At 30.7% G+C, this 20,846-nt stretch overlaps 4 protein-coding genes and 1 non-coding gene across 12 annotated transcripts in view; 1 reads left to right on the top strand and 4 right to left on the bottom strand.

Moving 5' to 3' along the window:
* Positions 1–620: 620 nt before the first annotated feature.
* On the bottom strand, positions 621–3,491 carry mRpL28 (mitochondrial ribosomal protein L28). The gene is made up of 6 exons (XM_076417387.1): positions 3,231–3,491; positions 2,993–3,168; positions 2,524–2,782; positions 1,956–2,102; positions 1,716–1,897; positions 621–758 (listed from the first exon to the last, which is right to left on the bottom strand). Exons 1-6 carry the CDS (start codon positions 3,249–3,251, stop codon positions 692–694), a joined length of 852 nt encoding a protein of 283 aa, XP_076273502.1. The 5' UTR covers positions 3,252–3,491; the 3' UTR covers positions 621–691.
* A 142-nt stretch (positions 3,492–3,633) lies between these two features.
* l(2)37Cg (RNA polymerases I and III subunit AC2 l(2)37Cg) lies at positions 3,634–4,247 on the top strand. The gene is made up of 3 exons (XM_076417388.1): positions 3,634–3,792; positions 3,845–3,945; positions 4,001–4,247. Exons 1-3 carry the CDS (start codon positions 3,778–3,780, stop codon positions 4,200–4,202), a joined length of 318 nt encoding a protein of 105 aa, XP_076273503.1. The 5' UTR covers positions 3,634–3,777; the 3' UTR covers positions 4,203–4,247.
* A 137-nt stretch (positions 4,248–4,384) lies between these two features.
* LOC143204671 (testis-specific serine/threonine-protein kinase 3) lies at positions 4,385–8,944 on the bottom strand. The gene is made up of 6 exons (XM_076417384.1): positions 8,765–8,944; positions 8,446–8,711; positions 5,618–5,898; positions 4,867–5,005; positions 4,639–4,810; positions 4,385–4,536 (listed from the first exon to the last, which is right to left on the bottom strand). Exons 1-6 carry the CDS (start codon positions 8,847–8,849, stop codon positions 4,406–4,408), a joined length of 1,074 nt encoding a protein of 357 aa, XP_076273499.1. The 5' UTR covers positions 8,850–8,944; the 3' UTR covers positions 4,385–4,405.
* Positions 8,945–13,724: 4,780 nt separating this feature from the next.
* Liprin-beta (liprin-beta 1) overlaps positions 13,725–20,846 on the bottom strand; it is a 144,401-nt gene continuing 137,279 nt past the window's right edge. For 6 of the 8 annotated variants that reach the window (XM_076417369.1, XM_076417367.1, XM_076417371.1 and 3 more), the window contains exons 13-17: positions 20,075–20,350; positions 19,762–20,022; positions 19,436–19,706; positions 17,085–17,213; positions 13,725–15,440 (exon numbers count right to left, since the gene is read on the bottom strand). In XM_076417369.1, coding sequence (XP_076273484.1) covers positions 15,321–15,440; positions 17,085–17,213; positions 19,436–19,706; positions 19,762–20,022; positions 20,075–20,350 — 1,057 coding nt within the window. In that variant the 3' untranslated portion in view covers positions 13,725–15,320. The remainder of the gene's footprint in view (positions 15,441–17,084; positions 17,214–19,435; positions 19,707–19,761; positions 20,023–20,074; positions 20,351–20,846) is intronic. The other 2 variants (XM_076417372.1, XM_076417373.1) reach the window with 1 other exon arrangement.
* Positions 19,138–19,242, bottom strand: LOC143205373 (U6 spliceosomal RNA). Its single transcript, XR_013007809.1, has one exon. It is a non-coding gene; the product is annotated as a U6 spliceosomal RNA (small nuclear RNA).

Here is a 20,846-nt window from a genome sequence, read left to right as displayed (position 1 = left end):
TAACTTCCAGTCCGAAAACCAATAATTTGCAATTGAAAATTTAATGTTTTCACAATTAGGATCTATTAATATTTTAAATTGTTTGAATGTCAAAACTCAACTGATTGATTTTTGATAGTTTATATTCACATATAGAATGTATTACACTGAAAGTCACTTTAAAAGTCATTTAACGTAACATGTTAAAACAATAGTTTAATTGCCAAAGTCAAATAAAAAATATTATATGCTCACATCATTAAAAATCGATTATTAACGAATTGAATACAAGAAATCGATTAAGAAAACGTAATTTATTGAGTACTATATGTAGAAGAGTTAATTTGACATTGTCAAGTGTAGTTTGAGTGTGATAAGAGAATATTCTTAATTTTTTTTGTTTTGATCAAAGCACACTATTAACAAATAAAAGCATTTAATTTAACAAACGTAGACTAGACACCATTTAGGATCAAAACAAAATGCGCGCTCTCTCAACCTATATAGACATAAAGTTCTTAAAATTTAAATCACTATATTTAAACCATATAAATTTTGATTAAAGATGTTTTAACACCCATCCTCTGTCTGTCCTCTAAGACCGGATAAGGAAATTATTGTGGTTAAAATAAAAATAAAAATAAAGAGAAATACGCTAATGTATTTGTAAATATATATATTTTTATACATAAAATCTACTTTCTTTGGATCTTTATGTTTCCTTCTTCTTGGAAAAAGGTATCATTTTTCGCAACCAGGTTGGATCTAGACCGCTTTCACTGAAAAATATGATTAATTAGTATTTTTAATAATTTAGTATTCTATATAAAAAAAATAGTTCGTAATTTATCCGTAGGGATATCTCCACAAAACCCTGAAAGTAGACAATACATTGAGTTAACATTATTACACATTATGTTTTAATAATAAAGTTTAGGTCACAGCTACGTTGGTAACCGTCATGCCGTGCATAATGGACAAACGGTAGTAGTAGCAGAGTTTTTTGCAGTAAAATATAATTAAATATTATATTATAAAGTTATATTAATGTAAAACGTGCTGTTTTCGATAGATCAAGATAAAAACTTAATTCCCATAACATAACTGTATTCATCCGCCGTCGCAGATATTTGCTGACTTAGTTTTTTCGTGAGACATAGTGTATGTTAATTTACAGTAATATATTGCATAATAACAACATTGCCAACACCAGGAAAGACAAGTATTTAAAATAATTTGAAGGATAAAAAAAAATTAATCCGATTACAAATAAGATTATTGCTTTTTATTTGTCTACAAATATATCAAATATTAAAATTTTAAATTATAAAGTGATAATATAATTTTATAAGTTTAAGATATTTCTATTTTGCGTGGACAATTGACTAAAAACAGGTGAAACTTAAAATTTTCAAGGAGTATGAAAAATACAATCATACCACCATTTTATTTTCGTAAATTGAAAGATGTTAAAACACTAATTGATAAACTCATTAATTCTTTTTATCTATATAAATCCACAATATTAACAAGCAATAACGGTTGTCTGATAATTTTTTCTAATACAAATACGTATAATATGGCGTTTTTGCGACTCATTTTTGTGAAATGACGTATGATTATTATCAGGCAATTACCATTTGCATGCCATTTTTATCAGGTGAAATCAGGTGTGAATTTAGTCTGCTTTATTGTCTGAGTACTTATTAAAAAAAAATTTTAATATCACAACTTACTTTGATTTCAACGACTGTCCCATGGCTTCTTCTAATTTTGCTGCTCTGAGTTTATCAATTAATTCAGCCCGATACATATGTTTGAACGCAATTTTCTGTTGTCCTTCTTCCATCTGTTTTTTAATTCGATTGCAGGCCTCAGTAAATGAGAATCCATACCAATCAATTTCATCGCTTGTGTACTACATAATAAGAAACATAAAAAGTGTGCATAAAAGCATATGATTATGAAGAACTCACTGCTTCTAAATATTTATTGTACTTCTCAGCTAATTGATTTTGAATCACTGGATCATCTTTATAAGATGGACAGCCTGCTTCTAACTCTTTAAGAATTTTCCTTTTTAAACCTAATGCTAGTAGTGATTTTAAATCACAAGCTGGGGTCTAAAATAGTATACAGAAAAAAATAAAATAAGATACCAAAAGAGTAATAAAAAGATATTAAAAAAGTAATGTATTATTTCTAATTATTTTATTCACTGTAAATATTTGCTGTATTGGATTATTGACTTTAACTCTTCAAAGATAAAAATAAGGTTTCCTTCAATTATATAAATGTCATCAATATGTCTCGATAATGTGAAATAATATAAGAAGCGTATGTATATGGATGCACATTAGATATTAAATGTTTTTATAATTGACCTTCACTTTAGTTTGCCTTAACCTTGATTGATAAGCAATCTGAATAAATTTACATTATGATCATGCTATAGAAAAAAATGGCAGTTACAATTATGATAAGATTATATAACATAAATGCATAATAATTGTATAATGATATACATGTTAATAGTTTACAAACCTTTAATATATAGTGATCAAATCCATAGTTGGCATTAATTAATTGTATAGTTCTGTCAGTAACAATTACTGAAAAAAACTTGTTTAATACTTCACTATACACCACTGATCTCTTTAACACTGGAAACCAGAAATGTGGTACTCTTCTACGATGTTTGTCTCTTAACTGAAATCCCTGTATAACTGCTTCACCTCCCCATAACTGTCTGTTATGTTCTTTAGGATACAGTAATGGCAAAGGAATATTTTGTATGGGTACACTATAAAAAATTAAATTAAATTGTAAATATTTTGATCAGTTATGTCTGCATCTTAAAATATCTCATATGCCAGCATCATTATATATAAAAAGATCTTTAAAAATAATTTAGCCCATTCCTTTGTTTACTATATTTGAATGTAATGAAACCTGCATTGCTTTGATGTATAAGTTATTATTAGAATATAAGCCCTAAACAATAAAAACTCACACTTCTCCTGTAAGATCATCGCGTTTCCATTTTCCAACTTCTGGTATATAATGAACTGCAGTTGGTTCAGTCAGCTTCCATTCCTTATAAAATTTTTTATAGGCCTCTGGAAGTAAAGCTCCTACGCCTTTATCAAATAAACCCTTCCTTTCAAATACACCCAATTTTTTCACAGACTAAGAAAAAATTTTAAAAACCATTAATAAAATAGATCTAAAGCACAAAAGCACTCACGTACTTGAACTGCGTTCGAAGCCATTTTACCATCTTTTAATTAAATTTAGAAGCCTCAAAACTGCGACTTAAGTGACCTAACCTAAGAGATCAAATAAGAGCACCGCTGCAGCAAAGAATACGTCAGAATTAGGCTTGCCGAAAAAATATCGATGTGTTTATATATCGATACAAATTCTCGTGTATCGAAAATCCATAAAACCCAAACTTTTTCATGTAGTAATGCGATATCCCTAGTAAAAATTACAGAAGCTCAGAACATGTGACTCCACAAAGATACCTAGCTTCAATCATTTTTTCTATGTCTTCAATTCAGGAACACCGTCAATAGATGTCAGGTAGATATAATTAGAGAGGTTAAAAACTTTAAGTTTAACCAAAAATCTCTATTAGTGTGGTCAGTGCTGTAAAATTGAGAAGAGTTAAGATAATCTAACCTTAAAGTTTGTATATATTACAAAACAGAGCACTTTTAAGTTTTGTATTATATTACATATTTGGTGTACCTACCATCAAGTATAATATTTTCGAAGGCATATTATTTTTTAAAAATGCCTGTAGCACAAGTAGTTATGATGTCTTAAATGTTATCCATCAGTTAATTAAAATGTATTGCAGTTAGCCGGCAGCGGTACTACAAATGAAGCAAGCAAGACTTTTGTATTTCAGAGTGAAGGACACACCTTAGGAAATGCATTAAGATGCATTATATCAAATTAGTAAGTTTTGTGAAACTATTTCATATAGGTTTTTACAATAAATATTTACTTTTAGCCCTGATGTACAATTCTGTGGCTACACAGTCCCACATCCAGCAGAAAATAAAATGCATTTCAGGATACAAATGTATAATGGCAAGGCAATTGATGCACTTAAAAGGGGCCTTGAGGATTTAGTAAAAGTATGTGATATAACATTAGAGAAGTTTGATGCAGAATTTCAAAGTTTCACAGAAAATCATACTGTACAAAATTAAATATAACTCATATTTTAATATAATTTTGTAAATAGACTATTAAAAGGTAATATCATTTAATTTCTCATCATCCCAAATAATATTCATTAGAATCTAATAATTCTTGTAAGGAGAGTTTCAGATTTTTAATTACATTATTATTAATATAGTTGATACATAATTTTTTAAATTTAAACTCTATATTTGTTATATTGTTTAATAATTTAATCTGTTACATGAACAGCACTTTGTACATCAGTTTTTGGAACATGCTCCTCAATAGTTGTGGGTTTTAAAACTTTTATGTCATCAGTATGTTCTGATTTTTGGAGGTCTTTTGTTTTCTTATTTAAACCTAAAACAGCATAATATATTAATACATGTAAGTACTCATACGTAATTTTAATAATAATGGTATAAATTTGAAATGATAAGAATTATAAATGAAAAGATTTACCATCAATATAAGCTTTTCTTTCTACGCCAGCTTGGGATAAAGCATTTTCTTCAGCTTTGCTTAATACTTTAAAGCGTGGATCCATACCGATCCATTCAGATTCCACCACTTGATCAATTTTCCATCTTTTATTAGCATCAGGTTCTAACAAATGAGTCACCAATGATTTTACCTTGAAAGAATCATATAACGTTAATGTAGTGGTTTATTTGAAAATATATTTTATACTTGATCTGAAAGGGTTTCTATAACTTTTGATCTAAATTTCCATCTTTTATTCATTTGTAATTCATGAAGTTTCTTCACATTGGTATCGTCAAATGGCATTGCCTTATTGAGACAAACAAATATTATTACTCCACAAGACCTAAGTTAAATCGATATTTAATGACTAAAATACAAGGTTGGAGAAAAGATAATTTCGGTTTTTCTTGGTAAATGACCTTTTTTAAGTTGCATATTATGTAATATTTATTCAATTAGAAATATTTATTCAATAAAAACATACTTAAACATACATAGCCCGCTTAAAAGATATACTAACGGTCAGTGGAATATTGTAGATAGAAAGGTAGTTTCATTACTCAATCAAAAGCTATACTGTTTGGGAATGGAAATCCCAGAAGATAATTTTAGTACCATTTTACCATTTTATTTCCGCAAAAGAAGGAAGGGAGCAGCGTTGGCCCAATGGATCAAAAATTAAATGATGAAGGATTAAGTGTCAGAATTTATTTGGTCGTCAATAGTTAGCTAAAATTGATCAACTGACATATATCTGTAGTGACTTAGTAAAAATTGAGAGAGATTGACGGAGAAGTTTTCATGCATCAACGGTATAGCCCGGCACTGTCCGATTACTATTATAACCTATTTTCAAAAATATAAATGATTAGTGTTTGAATTGTATATGGATATATTTTTTGAAAAAACCAAAATAAATTTTTCCCCATCACCATCATGTTTGCATTTTTCTAACCAAACATCAGCAGTTTTTGGGTAATATGGCATTCCTCTTAATACTTCCGGAGCAGCATAAGAAAGCGAACCGCAATAAGTGCTGCTAAGTATCTGCTTCCCAGAAGAATCCACGGTGAATCGGGCGAATCCGAAATCTGCCAATTTCAGATTATAATTCGACGTGATCAAGCAATTTTCACATTTCAAATCTCGATGAGTTATTTCCATGTTATGCAAATACTGAACGCCCAATGCTAGTTGTCGAATCCATACTCTAGCCTGAGGCTCTGACACAGGCCCCTAGAATAAAATGTGACTTTACTATAAAATGTTATATTTCTGCTACATTCACAAATCTAGCTGCCCGCTAGGAGGTAGTAGCAGGTATTTATAAAGTTTAGATGATCAGTCTTAGACTCATATCATAATGGAGGTTGACCATTGTCAGATAACTTTGTTAATCAATTTCAGATAACTTTGTTAATCAATTGAAGGAAATGTGAGAATTTAAATTAATGTTCAATGTATGTAAAGGCGACTTTTATTTGTTTATATTTTCTTGATATTTTTTTCCTAAAACAGGCAAAGACATGTGCCCGTCAAGGAAATCATAAATTGTTCCCAATACCTGTATCACTTAGACCTTTAAATTCTGGGTCGTTTATGTTTTTTAATTGTTTGAACGACATTATAAAGAAACTAGGCGGGATTGCCGTTTCTTTTTATCCGAGTTCAATCAATCGAGGGCCGATTTTCAAAATTCTTTTTTTATTCGAAAGAGTGCACTTTCGAGGTGGTCTCATTGAAACCTGAATCGAGGGAAACTCAAATTTCAAAGATACGTACAAAGTTTTCACATATGTTTTATCTAAAATAATCAGATATTTGTGTAACATTATACACAAATATCTGCTGAGCTGCTGTGATGGAAAATCGGAAGTCGTGCGGTGCAAAAGCCATTCAATTTGCTTTTTAAGCACTAGCATATAACACCTCGTAGAAACATTGTAGACAACTTTATGGTGTAATGGTTAAAGCTTTTAGCTCCCAAACGGAGGTCGTGGGTTCAATACCCGGCGGTTAGTAGTAATTAAAATACTGTAAATAGATAAATAGGTTTAGGTGGGTGTTAAGCTACATTTTGTGTATATAGTAGAATATAAAATATATATAGTACATAGGTTAAATAAGATTTTTGATTAAATTTATTTACTTATTGCAACGATTATTATATACATATTTTATTTTAAAATGTTTTTTTTGGGTTAAAAAACTAAGTTTGATTATTTTTTAATTTTTAGTGAGTTTCTTATTTATTTTTTGAAATCGGTTAAATTTTTTTGTTAAAAATACTTTTTAATTGTATAATTTGTCGCCGCTGCGAATACTTAGCAACAGAAATAATTACCATGAATGATAACATTGTTGATCTTTGTTCAAGGGCTGTATTTGCCAGATGTGATCATTTCAAGCCCAAGCTGGGTTTCGTTAAATGGTGAGTTTGCTCACAGAGTATTCCAGTTCTCTTTTAAATTCCCATGTATTATTTACTAAATCTCCGTATATTATTTATTATTTTATATTCATTTAATCTTCATTTATTATACTCAATTTATTTTCTATTTATTATTCTCTATTCAGTGTCCTCTACTCATTTATCGTTATCTGTTTTATTCTACTCTATATTATTATTTTATCTGTTTTATTCTACTCTATATTATTATTTCTTCGAATCGTCGTATATTCCCTAGAATTCTTATGCTATGGCAAATCAAAAATAATAGTTTTATAGTTGCAATTGTAAATATAAATTATAATTATTTTATAAGCCAGAAACTAACGCTAAAGTAGGCGAAGTTTCTGATGTGTAGTTATGATCTATGGTTTCTGCTGGCTCTTGGTGGCAGCGTATCTAGGGTGTGGCCTTTGGAATTTTCCTTTGTACGCATTGCACTTTCACCATAACTGGAGCTGGAGAAGTGAGTGCACAAGAACAACAGTATTGTTCATTTATTTATTTCAGAATTTAGCTTAATCCTGCTGAGGCCTACTAACCTTAGTGGTAAGAACTCGCGTGTTACTTCCCTTGATGTCATTACACGTCCATTATTGTTAGTGTTATGATATAAACTGGTACGTCGTGCGTTACTTTCCCATCGTACCGTGTGCACATGTCATACTTCATCCTAGCACAGCTTATCAAGTTATAGCTTATCATTGCTGTCAGTTACCGTTATTATGTTTTTTATAATGACTGTCCATCATTGTTATTACTACCATTATCATCGTCTTTTATTGAGATTATCATCGATATCGTTAATTATCAGTATTGTGATCCGCCAACATAATTAATTACCCGTATATTTAGCTGTCAGTATATTAACTGTCAGTACCGCTATATTTCAATATTACCTAACATTAGAAGTATCTATCGTAATAATCACCGATCCCTGTTATATTTCAAGTATATTTTTAATTTCACCCTTGATATTGAAAATTGGTTGCTTAGGTACGTTTTGATTATGTTTTCAGAACTATTACCCGACCACCTCGGCATCAAGATCTCGCACGCTTATTTGCTTTATTTATTTTGCCATTTATTGAGTAAGTAGTTATTATATAATTTATTTTGATCTCTGTTTTTACTTATTTAATATGTTGGATTATTTTATATTGTTTTATTAAATATAATTTTATTTTACACCCTGAGTTTAAAAATAACCCTACTTCTATTAAAGTGTTAGAAGGAATCATATAGTTATGAGTATTATATAAGATTAATTGCTTGAAAATGTTAAGTATTCATAGATTATCAAAAAAAACAGGTATTATTTGAAAGTACTACACCTTTTTTAAGATATACTCCAAGAGGTCTCCATTTTCTGCATTTCTCATAAATATAAAATATTTTGTTTTTCTTTGAAATATACTGTGAATATGCACTATGTGGGGATGATTCAGTCTGATTAATATATCAAGTTCTCTGGGTAAAAATTTCTTAACGAAATCCTTGGGCGCTTTGGAAATATCGACTACTTTACAGGCAAGAAACTTGTGCTGTTTGTCGTCAGAAGATGTGAAATATTCGGCCAAGTAGACATTAGCGTATGAACCTTAAACCAATAATTCTATAGAGGGAATGGAGATAGTAAAACAGAGGACTTGCCTTCTCCTAATTTTTTTAAGAGGCGATATCCCCGAGCAGCTAGTGTTTGTTCTTCGGATTGTCTTAGTAACAGTTCTTTGGTCATGTTGTTCTCGTATATTACTGGAGATCATTGTTTCAGTAACGTGTATGAGTTTTCACTGTAAATTTTGTTCATGTTCAAATATATATTTAATTTATTTTGACAGTTCTAAATAATAGTTGACATTTATATTTATTTGAAATAATCATATAACCAAAATATAACTATTACAGTAATTTCTAAATTACATATATTAAGGGTAATGTTCTTAAATTTTTACGGCATTATTTCAAAAAATCGATATATTTAAATATCAATATTTTTTACTAATGACAAGTATTTATTTATATTTTAAGTATGAAAGTTAGATAATTTAAAGTTTAAGGAACGTTTAAATTGTATTAATTTTGAACAATAATAGAAAATAAAATGACATTCAATTTTAACTTTCTATAAATCATTTCTCTATAAATCGTAACCTTCCTATAAATAGTAAAAATCGTTAGCATAGGTGTTTGTGGTTATAAGAATTTTAATTAATACATAGCAACATTTGCTTATCCAACTTCCGTGCTAAAAGATCCAAATCTTTCCACAATCTGCCCTATAGGCAATAACTATTTCTTATATCTATATTATATTTACATAGCATGCAGAAAATCACTTCATTAAGCGATCTTCTCTATAAAATATTATCTTAATTAATTACTTATCTAGTCTTATTCTAAAGTCTACATATGTCCAGTAATCAGATCAGGTGGTGTTAAACGTTTTAGTCTACGCACTTCACTATCACGTCGCATATTTAGCTGATTAGCGAGTACATTGGGATGCACTGACCTTCTTTCGAAGTACTTCACACAAACACGTTGAATTACACTCGTTGTAGATTCTAGAGGAATATCGCGTTGTATCACTTTATTTGAAATATAGTACGGAGCATCAACAATAGCACGCAACACTTTATTTTAGAACCGTTGAATGATGGATATATTAGATATGCTAGTGGTATATATTAGATTTGTAGTGGTATAGTTGGATTCCATATGACCAAATCGGCTTGAGTATAGACTCATACAGCAATACCTTCTTATCTAATGATAACTTGAATTTACACCCGATGAGCCAATACATTTGATATAATTTCAGTCGAAGTTATTTTCGTTTAGAGAGTATAGGCTTCTTCCAGGTTAGGCGTCGATCTAAATGCATACCAAGATATTTAACTTTCTCTGCTTGGGGGTGTTGATGATGATTGATATTTACTGGTGGACATGTTCTTCTACGCAGGGTAAACGTTACATAGGTGAATTTTCTTTCATTGACTTTAATGCGCCATGTCTTCAACCAGAATTGTATTTGATCCAGGTGGGTTTGTAGGTTTATTGATGCTGTGACTGGATCTTCATGGGATGCCAAGATTGCTGTGTCGTCTGCGTATGTTGCCACAGTAGTTATTTTTGTGGTGGGCAGATCGGCCGTATACAGAAGATACAGTACTGGACCCAGTACATTACCTTGCGGAACTCCTGAATATATGTGATTTAATTCGGCATGTTCATCGTCTTGATTTACAATAAAATGTGTATCAGTGAGATACGATTTTACTAACTGATAGTCCGGATGAGGGAGAAGTTTCTTTAGTTTAACCTGCAAGCTCGTATGCCATACTTTGTCAAAAGCCTGAGATATATCTAGAAAAGCAGCCGAACAATATCTTTTAGCATTTAGGTCAGTGTTTATTTTGTTTGCAAGTCTGTGCACTTGTTCTATAGTCCCATTGGGCGAAACCCGAACTGATGTTCTGGAATAATTTTTCTTTTTTGAACTATATAGTTTAGCTTCTTGATGTATAGTTTATCTAAAACTTTCGAGATTATCGGTATTAAACTTATAGGCCGGTAGGAGATCATATCCTTTGGTATTTTTCCTGGAATCATTAGTATTTTAGCTACTTTCCAGATGCTAGGGAAGTAATTAATTTGTAGCATAGCATTAAATATAAATGTTAATAGTTTTATACCCTCTTCTGATAGTTCTTTTAAAATTTTACCAGTAATTAAGTCATAACCAGGAGCTTTTGTAATATTAATCTCGCTCATTATTGTTTGTTTTACTTTTTTGACCGTTAATTTCTCGTACTGTAAGTCCATTTGAAACAACGAATCCAGAAAGCTAGTAATTTTATTTTCGTCATCTTTATGCAGCTGAAACTGGAAAGGTTTAAAAACATTTTTTAAGTGTTTTGAGAAAATGTCAGCCTTCTCTTTATTGCTTCTAACCCAATTATTTTCCCTTGTTTTAATAGGGTTATGCTACTGGGGTCTCTTTAGCTTTTTTGTTGCTTTCCACAACGAATAGTCTGTAGCCTCAGTTGGTGTCAAATTCTCTAGGTATTCTTGAATGGCTTGGTATTGTTCATTTTGGATTAGTTCTTTTAGCTCTTCTATTACCCTGTTAATTTTTCTTTTATTCTCTTCAGTCCTTTGCTGTTGCCAATTCCGTCGTAACTTTCTTTTTTCTACTATCTTTTTCTGTATTGTACATGATATATGTGTATTTTTTCTTGGAAATATTTTCATTGTTAGGAGTCGCGGATTGTGCTGCCTCCTATATATTTTTTGTAATGATTATTACTGCCATTTCTATGTCAATTTTAGTTTGTAACGGTAAGTTTAGAGAGATGTTTCGGTCTAAGCTTTCTCTAAATAAGGGCCAGTTAGTTATATTATTGCACAGAGAAGGGGGTTTATCTTTGAAGGTAATTTTTGAAACAAATGTTACTATTATTGTGAATGATCAGAGGACAGGTCAAAATATGGTTCTGCATGACACTTTTTTGTATCAATATTTTTTGTAATACAGAAATCTATAGTATCTGGCTTTTTATTTCTGTCTGAAGGCCAATATGTTGGTTCACCAGTAGATATATGTTTTAAATTATCTGTCTTTATTGCTTTTAGTAGTTCACTACCTTTTGAGGTTAGCGTACTGAAGAATTCTTGAAAGTTTTCTGCCTTGTTGTTATGTTTGGGTGGGCAATAAACGCAGATGTTGTTAATGGTCCATGGACTTCCTCTATGGTTATATTGGTGGCTTGCAGATAGTCTTTGCGGAATTTTTATTTTTCGAAATGCTTTATATCATCTGGAATGATTATGGCTATACCTCCATGTGCCTTATCATCAAGGTGATTTGCATGATAAAGTTTATGTTTGGGATTTTCAAATAATGTTTGTCTGTAAAATGTGTTTCAGAAACCATCATAACGTCAATATTTTGTTCAGTTACGAACATTTTAGTTCCCTGGCGTGTTGTTGGAGCCCATTGGCATTCCAGCCGGCGATTTTGTAGCTAATGTAGCTAAAGCATCGTACTCATTTGATCCATTAGTTTGGCCATCATGTTTTATAAACTAGAGATGTTGTTGCTAGTTTCAGTAGGTTGTATGTTGTTTCTCGATTTTGTGTTGAACCGTTTTCAACCATTGGATTCCATTTGGAACCATTCAGTGGATTGTTTTTGTTGCTGTTGATGCTTTTTGTCTCTTAAGGCAGGAAGAGAGAGATCTGAGAACTGGAAATAGTTGCTGGTGGCCAGATCTGGAGAATACGGTGAATGGGGAAGCAATTCGAAGCCCAATTCATGGATTTTTGCCATCGTTTCCACTGACTTGTGACACGGTGCATTGTCTTGGTGAAGCAGGACTTTCTTTTTCTTCAAATGCGGCCGTTTTTTGGCGATTTCGTCCTTCAAATGGTCCAATAATGCTATGTATGCAATGAAAATTATTCCATGCGTATCCCAAAATACAGACACCATAATCTTTACAGCCGACTGTTACGTTTTTTCGCGGTTTGGAGCGGGTTCATCGTATGCAGTCCACTCGGACGACTGTCGATTGGACTTCGGAGTGGAATGATGGAGCCATGTTTCATCCGTTGTCACATATCAACGCAAAAACTAGGGTTTATTACGCTTTATCATCTTCAAACACTGCTCCGAATCATCAACTTGTTGTTTTTGGTCAAATATGAGCTCGCGCGGCACCCACTTTGCACAATGCTTTCTCATACCCAAATATTCAGGAATAATATGATGTACGCGTTCAGTTGATATCTTTTGAGTGTCTGCTACTTCATTCAATGTCAATTTACGGTCATTAAAATAATCAATAATCAGTGTATCACCCTTGAATATGTTGAATAAAAAAAACTAATTTTGCAAAAAAAAGGGTTTTACTATGGTAGGCCGAGGACTTTTCTATTGACATGTTATTGATTATTGTTTGAAATATATAGAGTAGACTAGGTATGGATTATTATATGGGTAAATTCGCTGTGAAAAAAACGAAATGGATTTTTCGTCAAATTAAAGTCTAAAAACCGTATCAAAATCTAGATTAACCAAGGTAGATAATTTTGTTAAGTAACTGAAGGAGATGTAGGAATTTAAATTAATGAAGCACATGTGTTAAATTGTTAGAAAGAACTAATCACAATTATGAATATTCTATCAATGACTTCTAATAAGAATAATTGTTTCAGAATATTAAGTATTCATAAGCAATCACAAAGACAGGTATTACTTCCAATTGATCGCCTTTTTTAAGATCAGTCCAGATTTCCATTTCCAGCTTTTCTCCTAGATATACAGTACTTTGTTTTTCTTTGAAATATATTGTGAATATGCACTACATGTGAATGGTTTAGTCTGATTAATTTATTAAGTTCGCTAAGTAATAATTTCTTAACAAAATCATCGGCGCCTTGATTGACTATGTTATAGGCAAGAAACGTTTGTCGTTAGAAAACGTAAAATTAAAAGGTAAGGCCAAGCAAAAATTAGCTTAGAAACTTTATTGCTTGGTCTAAAGTAATGATGATGTATATTTTAAACTATAGATAAAAAATAGTAGTAAAAACTAAAAAAAACACATTTCTCCTTAATATTTATTTCTTAAGTTTAATACAACATTAAAATATGTATAATTCAAACAATTACAAAAAATATGTTATAAATATTACAATACAAAATGCAGGGTCTGTTCTGGTTTACAAAATACAGAAAAGCCGCTAATACCGCAATATAAATACTCATAAAATATAAGATATTGTTGGTGGATATCAAAGGTGGCCTGTAAAATGCCCAGTGTATAGGATGTTGTCTCTGTTTGAACACCATGTCGTATAAACTTATTTGTTCATTTAGTAGAACTTACATATTATCTGACATTACCAATAAGAATATTACAACACTGATAGGAAGTACTTATGAAGATTCATCAAAATAATTACATTTTTTTCATACACCCATTAAACGTAACCAATAAATAAACAAAATTTTCGTTAGGACTTATATTCTACTTAGAACACCTTCAAGACCTATGATATGGTCAATAATTCTCTATATTTGGTCAAATTGTAAAGTTCTCTAAAACCTACCTACTCTGGTAACATTCCTTTATGCAAGTTTGGTGAATATTATATTTAATGTTTTAAGTGTTGCGTTAATTACAGTTTGGCACAAGAACCAGTCAAATTGGTTAAAAAATTATTGTTTTTCTTTTAGGAATAACGAGTTAATCCAATAGTGCATCATCAATGTTCTGATATTAAAAATAAATTATATAATTATATGCTTATCTAATGGGTTATATATTAATTTACAAAATTGTTTTATAAAAGAAAAAAATCCAATACTAATACATTATTGGGTAAAAATGTAAGAATTTTCAGTTGAGCTCTTTTAGTTTTGAATAATTTTATCAATATTTAACAATATTTATCTCAAAACTATGACATATAAAATTCTATTACATATATTTAAATATATATAATTTCAAAATGACCATAATCAGCTCAATATAATTATTGATTTAACACACATGATTTATGTTGTTTTACTTTTAAAACACCTGTAGCTCTATCTTGATAATTATCGTAGTTTTTGAACAGATTTTATGTTATTTGAACATAATTACTCTACATCTGTACATTCAGTGTTAAATAACCCATGTTATATACAACAATTTAGTACAATAAGAACAACGATTTTCGAAAAAAACTATTAAAAAATAAATATAATGATTTCGCCACTTTCACGTGTTTCTTTCATCAATTTGGGTTCAGTAACATTGTCAAAAATTCATTCACAATTTTTCTAAGGCAGGGTCGTTTTTTTAAAACTCTTAGGAAGACACTATGATATACAATACTCCTTTCATAATACTTGCACCTAAGTTTAAATTACATAAAAAATGTGTATACCGACTTAACGTAAGAGTTTACAATGGAATTACACAGATGGTTTGAATGAGAATGTGTATGAGGAGGTCTCATCAAAAATACACAGTGCAAGAGGAAAGGTAAGATATTTCGAATGATGCAAATATTAAATGATCCTTAACGGGAAATTAGTTTTATATCGACTGATAGTTAGTAGTACCACCATCTTAGGATCTGGCCTGAATATTTTCGTTAAAATATCCGCAAATATCTTACCTTGGAACAATTATTTAGAAAGATGAATAATTTAAACATGTCTTAAAGTAACAGGTGAATTTCTAACCGATGCTGGAAGTGACCTCGAGGCCAAAGTGACATCAGCGCGAAGATAGGCACCCTCGCCCTCTTGGTTTTCCCTCTTCATCGTCTAAATAATAATTAAGAGAGTGATTAGCGTCGATTTTGTTTGGGATCGTGATCTATTTAATGGGTGTTTAAACGTTTTAGTAAGTGACGGTCAACCGCAAGTGTTAATTTGTTTATAACTAAAGAAGCATAAAATAATACCGACACCTTTTTGTTTTAAAGTTGCCTAGTAAAACTGTTAATATAAGTAATGCTGTAAACCATAAAAACTGTGTTACTATACCAAAAACGTAAAGGCTAACTAAATAAGCTACAATATTTTACTTTGCAAAACATTCCAATAGTTTATTGCTATTTAAACATCATTTAACCTACACTTGCTCTAAAGCTACTTGTTCAACTACTGAGTTATGTTTAATAATAAATAAAGTTTATTTCAAAAACAATAAAAATTATCGTGTTATGATGTAAAAATGAAGTGTCGCAATTTAAACCTGGCAAAATTGATTTCCACTTTCGTATTTTTTGAGTTGATAAACAAATATATGTAAAATATTGAACTTCTTTATGGTCTTAAACGAACCGTTTTAGTAATTGATTCCTCTTATTATTTCTTTAGAATAGTAATTTTCAAATGCATAATAAGTATAATTGTAAGACTTGACGTTTCCAATTGTACGACCGTCGGTACAGAATATCTATTATAATTCTGATTTTTATTGATTTTTATTGATATTTTTAATGAAAATAAGTTAACAAAAATGTCAATATGTCGGTACAATAGCTTAAAACAGCTACAATAAAAAATAACGACAAAGAATATTTTTCATTTATTACTCGAATAAATATTTATCCAATAGAGATTGTACAAATATCAATTTTCATTTGTTGGTCCAAAAAGATCTATTTTTAAATTCGTATTCATTAATCCGTCCACAATTAATGGTTTGTTAGATCTACGTATCGTTAGATCAAGACTTGACAAGATAATGAAATGAAATAATTGCAGATGGCCGAGAACGCTTCAACATAAAGTGGGGAAAATGTTATGATATATACGCCAAATCTTTCAATTAAAAATTAGGATTAGGCTATTGTACTGATATTGATATTTTTGTTAACTTATTTTCCTTAAAAATATCAATATGGTACTTTCTAGTACTTTCGACATTCATATGAGGACTGGTGCGCTAGTATGTAAGGCACCCACCACCCAATCATATCACTTCCATTTCTTTCCGTATATTATAACTTATGGTATTTGTATATCGATTGATGACTTTGCCAGGTCTAATTGAAATGTTTTCAATTTTTTACTGATTTGAATTAACTGAAAACAACCTAAAGCTGATGTGGCTGTAAACTGTTAGTAAGTGACATCAATTACCCTATAACTCATCACCATCATAAGGCATAACTCAATGAATCAACAATGTATGATGAGTATCTCTGGAATCTTGAAGGCATGAAAAAAGCATATGTCATTATTAAGTGCACTAGAACTAAAAACGTCTCTATATAGATTTTGTTTCTTTCATCGGTGTACAGATATTGTAGGATCTATTGTGAATATTCATTTGTTTTTTTTAAATAAGTAAATATTTACACCAGATGCAGTCTTATGATATATGTTTTTTGAACGATTTTCTTGCTACTGAGAAACAAAATCGAAATAATGGGGTTAGGCTAATAGTTAGTAACTTACACCCATGTTAAAAGATGAGCTACTCAGATCACCTGACTTATCGGGATTCATTGGGCACACCAAATCACCGTAATCTGCTTCACCCTTGCTCTTTTTCCTTTTCAATGAAAATTGGGATTTTTTGGCGATCTGGAAATTAAATTAAGCGTAAATGTAATAATGTAATGTAATAAAATAAAATACAGGTACTAATATTGATGCTAAAATAGTTTACGTATAGATTGATATTATTGGTTTAGAGTCTTCACGTGTTAGACTATTTTGGAGGCTATCATTTTTATGAGACAACAATTCATTAACAGTTAAATGTTTAGAATATAAAAATAAACAAAATCAATGACAAAACTTATATAATAAATATTGAAAAGAAACAAATATTTAGACAAACAAATAAATAATTAAAATTGCCTATAGATAAAAGTCACCTTAAAATGAAGCTATTGTATAAGGTAAAATTAGATTTTATAATAAAGACCTATATCCTCAAAGATATTAAATAATTTAGGCAGGTTTTCAGACAAGAAAACATCCCTCCATGAATTATTCGACATTGATTCCTCACAATTAAGACACAGAGATTTCTCAGTTCAAACTATTGGGAAATAATGTATAAATTAGTAATGATCAATTTTTCAAGTTTGTTTTTCTCCTCCAGCAGGTCTCACTCAAGCTACAGCATACTATTTATCTTAATATCTACAAATGAGGAAAGATCTAGTATATTTTTAATTATTTGTAAAAGCATCTTCTAAAAGGTTACCAGCCAATTCAATCTCAAATATGCCCCTGGGGCTGAGGATCCATTCTAATACAATGCTATTTTTATACTGTATGATTTAAGAATTTGCACTACTCGTAGGTGTGAGAAAAATACATAATGGATAGTTTTCAGTGAGTTTCGCGAATCAGAGCATCTAAGCTAGAATGTATAATGACTACTAAGAGATATTATGAGGTTTAGGATCTCCTTTGTCTCAAACATCTCATCAGTAAAAAAAGAGGACAGTATGAAGAGTTTATTATGAGTCCTATGATGTATTGCAGTATCTACTTCTATAGATAATTCAGAATCTATATTGATTCTAACAATTTGGGTACTCTGATAGTATTTCAAGGAATAATTTCTGAAATGTTACTGAACAATTTAGTTTATTTTAAAGCGCCAATTTATTGTATTCCAATTTATTTAAATACTGGAAAAAGCTGCTACTAGTTCGGGGAATGATTCTTATATTTTCTTTAAGAGCTAGTTTCATTCTTAAAACTTAAAGTGATTCGATAGATGTGAAGGTTAGATTTAAAGTCTCCCAGTGCCATTCTCAAAGCAGTGTTTTGTATTATCTCTAGTCTTCACATCTGAAATAAGTGGTAGATGCTGAATTATATAAGGGGAATCTAGTTTGACCTGACGATATATTTATAGATCCTTAATATTCAAGATTGATCAATGCCTAGTTTTTTTTGCAAGATAAGTTGTAATATAGATAATAAGATAATATGATAATATAAGTTATAAGATAATAATATTAAGATTCTTAGCTGATTTAAGTTCTTCAATGTGTTCTCTCTAGGAGATATAGTAGTCCATTTTGATACAGTAGTAGCCCAATACTTTAGTAGATGGTTTTGCTGGTATGAAATTATTATGGTATTGAAAGTGGTAAACCACTGAGTGATTTTATTAAGACAATTTTGCATTGTATGAGTTCAAACTTGGCGAACAACAAAACAGATCATGGATTATGGAATTTATAACAATGCTGAATAGTGTAGGGCTGAGATCGAATAGGATCTCGAATATATATCTAGGAGTAGGATCTTGTGTATACATGAAAGAGAAGCAGTTGTCTAAACGGACCTTGATGTGGTTAAAAAGATTTTAATAAAATAAAGAATATTGTCACTATCACGTGCCATTTTTTTAAAGAAGCTACATCTAACATTTTGTTTTAGACTGAGATAAAACTAATGGCAGGAGGAAATAAAGGAGGTAAATTGTAGATACAATTTAGTCTCACTCCCAGGGAGATTCCTTTGCAATCTTAAAAATGCTTAAAATATGGAATGCTTTGCGATTATACGTGTCATCCTTGCGCAGAGGCCATGCTAATCTTTTTATATCGGTCCAATTTAGTATATGCACTACCGAAGCAAGTACTTGTTCCTTTGTCTCAAAGCTTCTTAAAGGTGTAAAGCTGTCTTCAAAATAAATTTTAAAAAATATCAGTTGGGTGAGTTTTGTGGCTAGAAATCTTCAGAAGGTGAATAAAACAAGACAAAACGAAATTAGTGTTTGAAATTTATATAAACAAATCCGTTTTGTAAAAGACATTATATACGGCTTAACTTACTTTTAATTTTGAACTTGGGGTCAGTGGAATGTAACCCATAGTTGCTTCAAGCTCCCGCTTTTCCTGTATAATATCCTTTCCTAACAATTCCTTAAAATGCGTATTTAAATGCCTCCGTAACAAAGTTTTTCCGGGAGGAATGGACAGTAGTGATGCCAATAAGTCTGCGTTGAATTTCGGTTCTAAAACCATCAGTCCCCCGTGAACACCAGCACCTCGTAGATTAGGTGCATATTCAGCTAAATCAACCGCTCTTAACCATTCCATTACTCTAAAAGGTAAATATAACTAGCAATTAACTAAATATTATTATTATGTGACTGTACCTATGCGTTGTCCATAACGATATTTGTTTTGGACTAGGTTTTTGCGGATCATCCGGTAGTGATCTTCTTTGTAGGGAGGCCGGGTCATAATTATTCTCTCTCAGAACTTGAATGCCTCTCTTAATACTAGCGACGTGTAAAAGTGACGTAACGTGAAGTAACGCCAAATCATCTATAGTCAACCGATGTAGTACCCTGCCGTCAACACGGTTTATCAAAAATGTTTCTTTGTGTTGAGGCAATCCGGCATCATCCAACCACCTAAAACCGAAAAACATCCTTTATCCATCGAACAGATATATCGGGAACGTACCTTAAAACCCAAGCAGTATCCAATTTACCCGCTTGTGACAAGTAAGGATCGCTTGAAGAATTCTCTGAAGTATCAATTAATGCTAGTTGGAGTTTCTTTTTGTGCAACGGGTTTTTAATATTAAGCTCCTTTTCAATTTCGGTAATCGAACTTTCCTGAAGCTGCAAACCATTCTTCACCCAACGTTTGGCTTCGGCTATGTAATTGTCTAAACTAAGATCTTGCAACCAGTCACATATATTTTCGGTATCCCATTCAGCAAACGGTTTATCGGGCCTATAAAATTATGGCGTTATGAGTATTTAATAAATAGGGTAAATAAAAAGGGTATGATTTAATAAAAATTATTTTCAATAACTAGGGCAATAACAACCACCAGATGGCGTTCAAACATAGAAAAATATTCTTAATAGGTCTGTTTCGAAACTATTAATATAGTTTTATTTTATAATTTTTCATTGAGTTTTAATTATTTATGAAAAGGTTCGAGTTTAACGAAGATAACTGGCTCATTTCCTTGGAAATGGCAATTACAAAAACAAATCACAAGACAATTATTGTCTATATGTCATTGATTTGTCAATGTCAAATAAAGCTAAAAAATCCTAAAATATACTAATAATGATAAATAATTTTGAGAGAAAAATGCTTTACTGTAAACTATTGAAAATGGATATATACACTGTAATCCTAATAACATCCGTCACATGGTTTTATTTATGGAGTGAAGCAGGAAAATGAAAATAATTAATTCCGACGTCAAATATGAGTT

Source organism: Rhynchophorus ferrugineus, unplaced genomic scaffold, assembly GCF_030347505.1.
Source record: "Rhynchophorus ferrugineus isolate W39M unplaced genomic scaffold, kcgeb_rfMv2 rfM11, whole genome shotgun sequence".
NCBI lineage: Eukaryota > Metazoa > Arthropoda > Insecta > Coleoptera > Curculionidae > Rhynchophorus > Rhynchophorus ferrugineus.
Note: the sequence above shows the minus strand (reverse complement) of the source record. Positions and strands in the feature narration are given on the sequence as shown.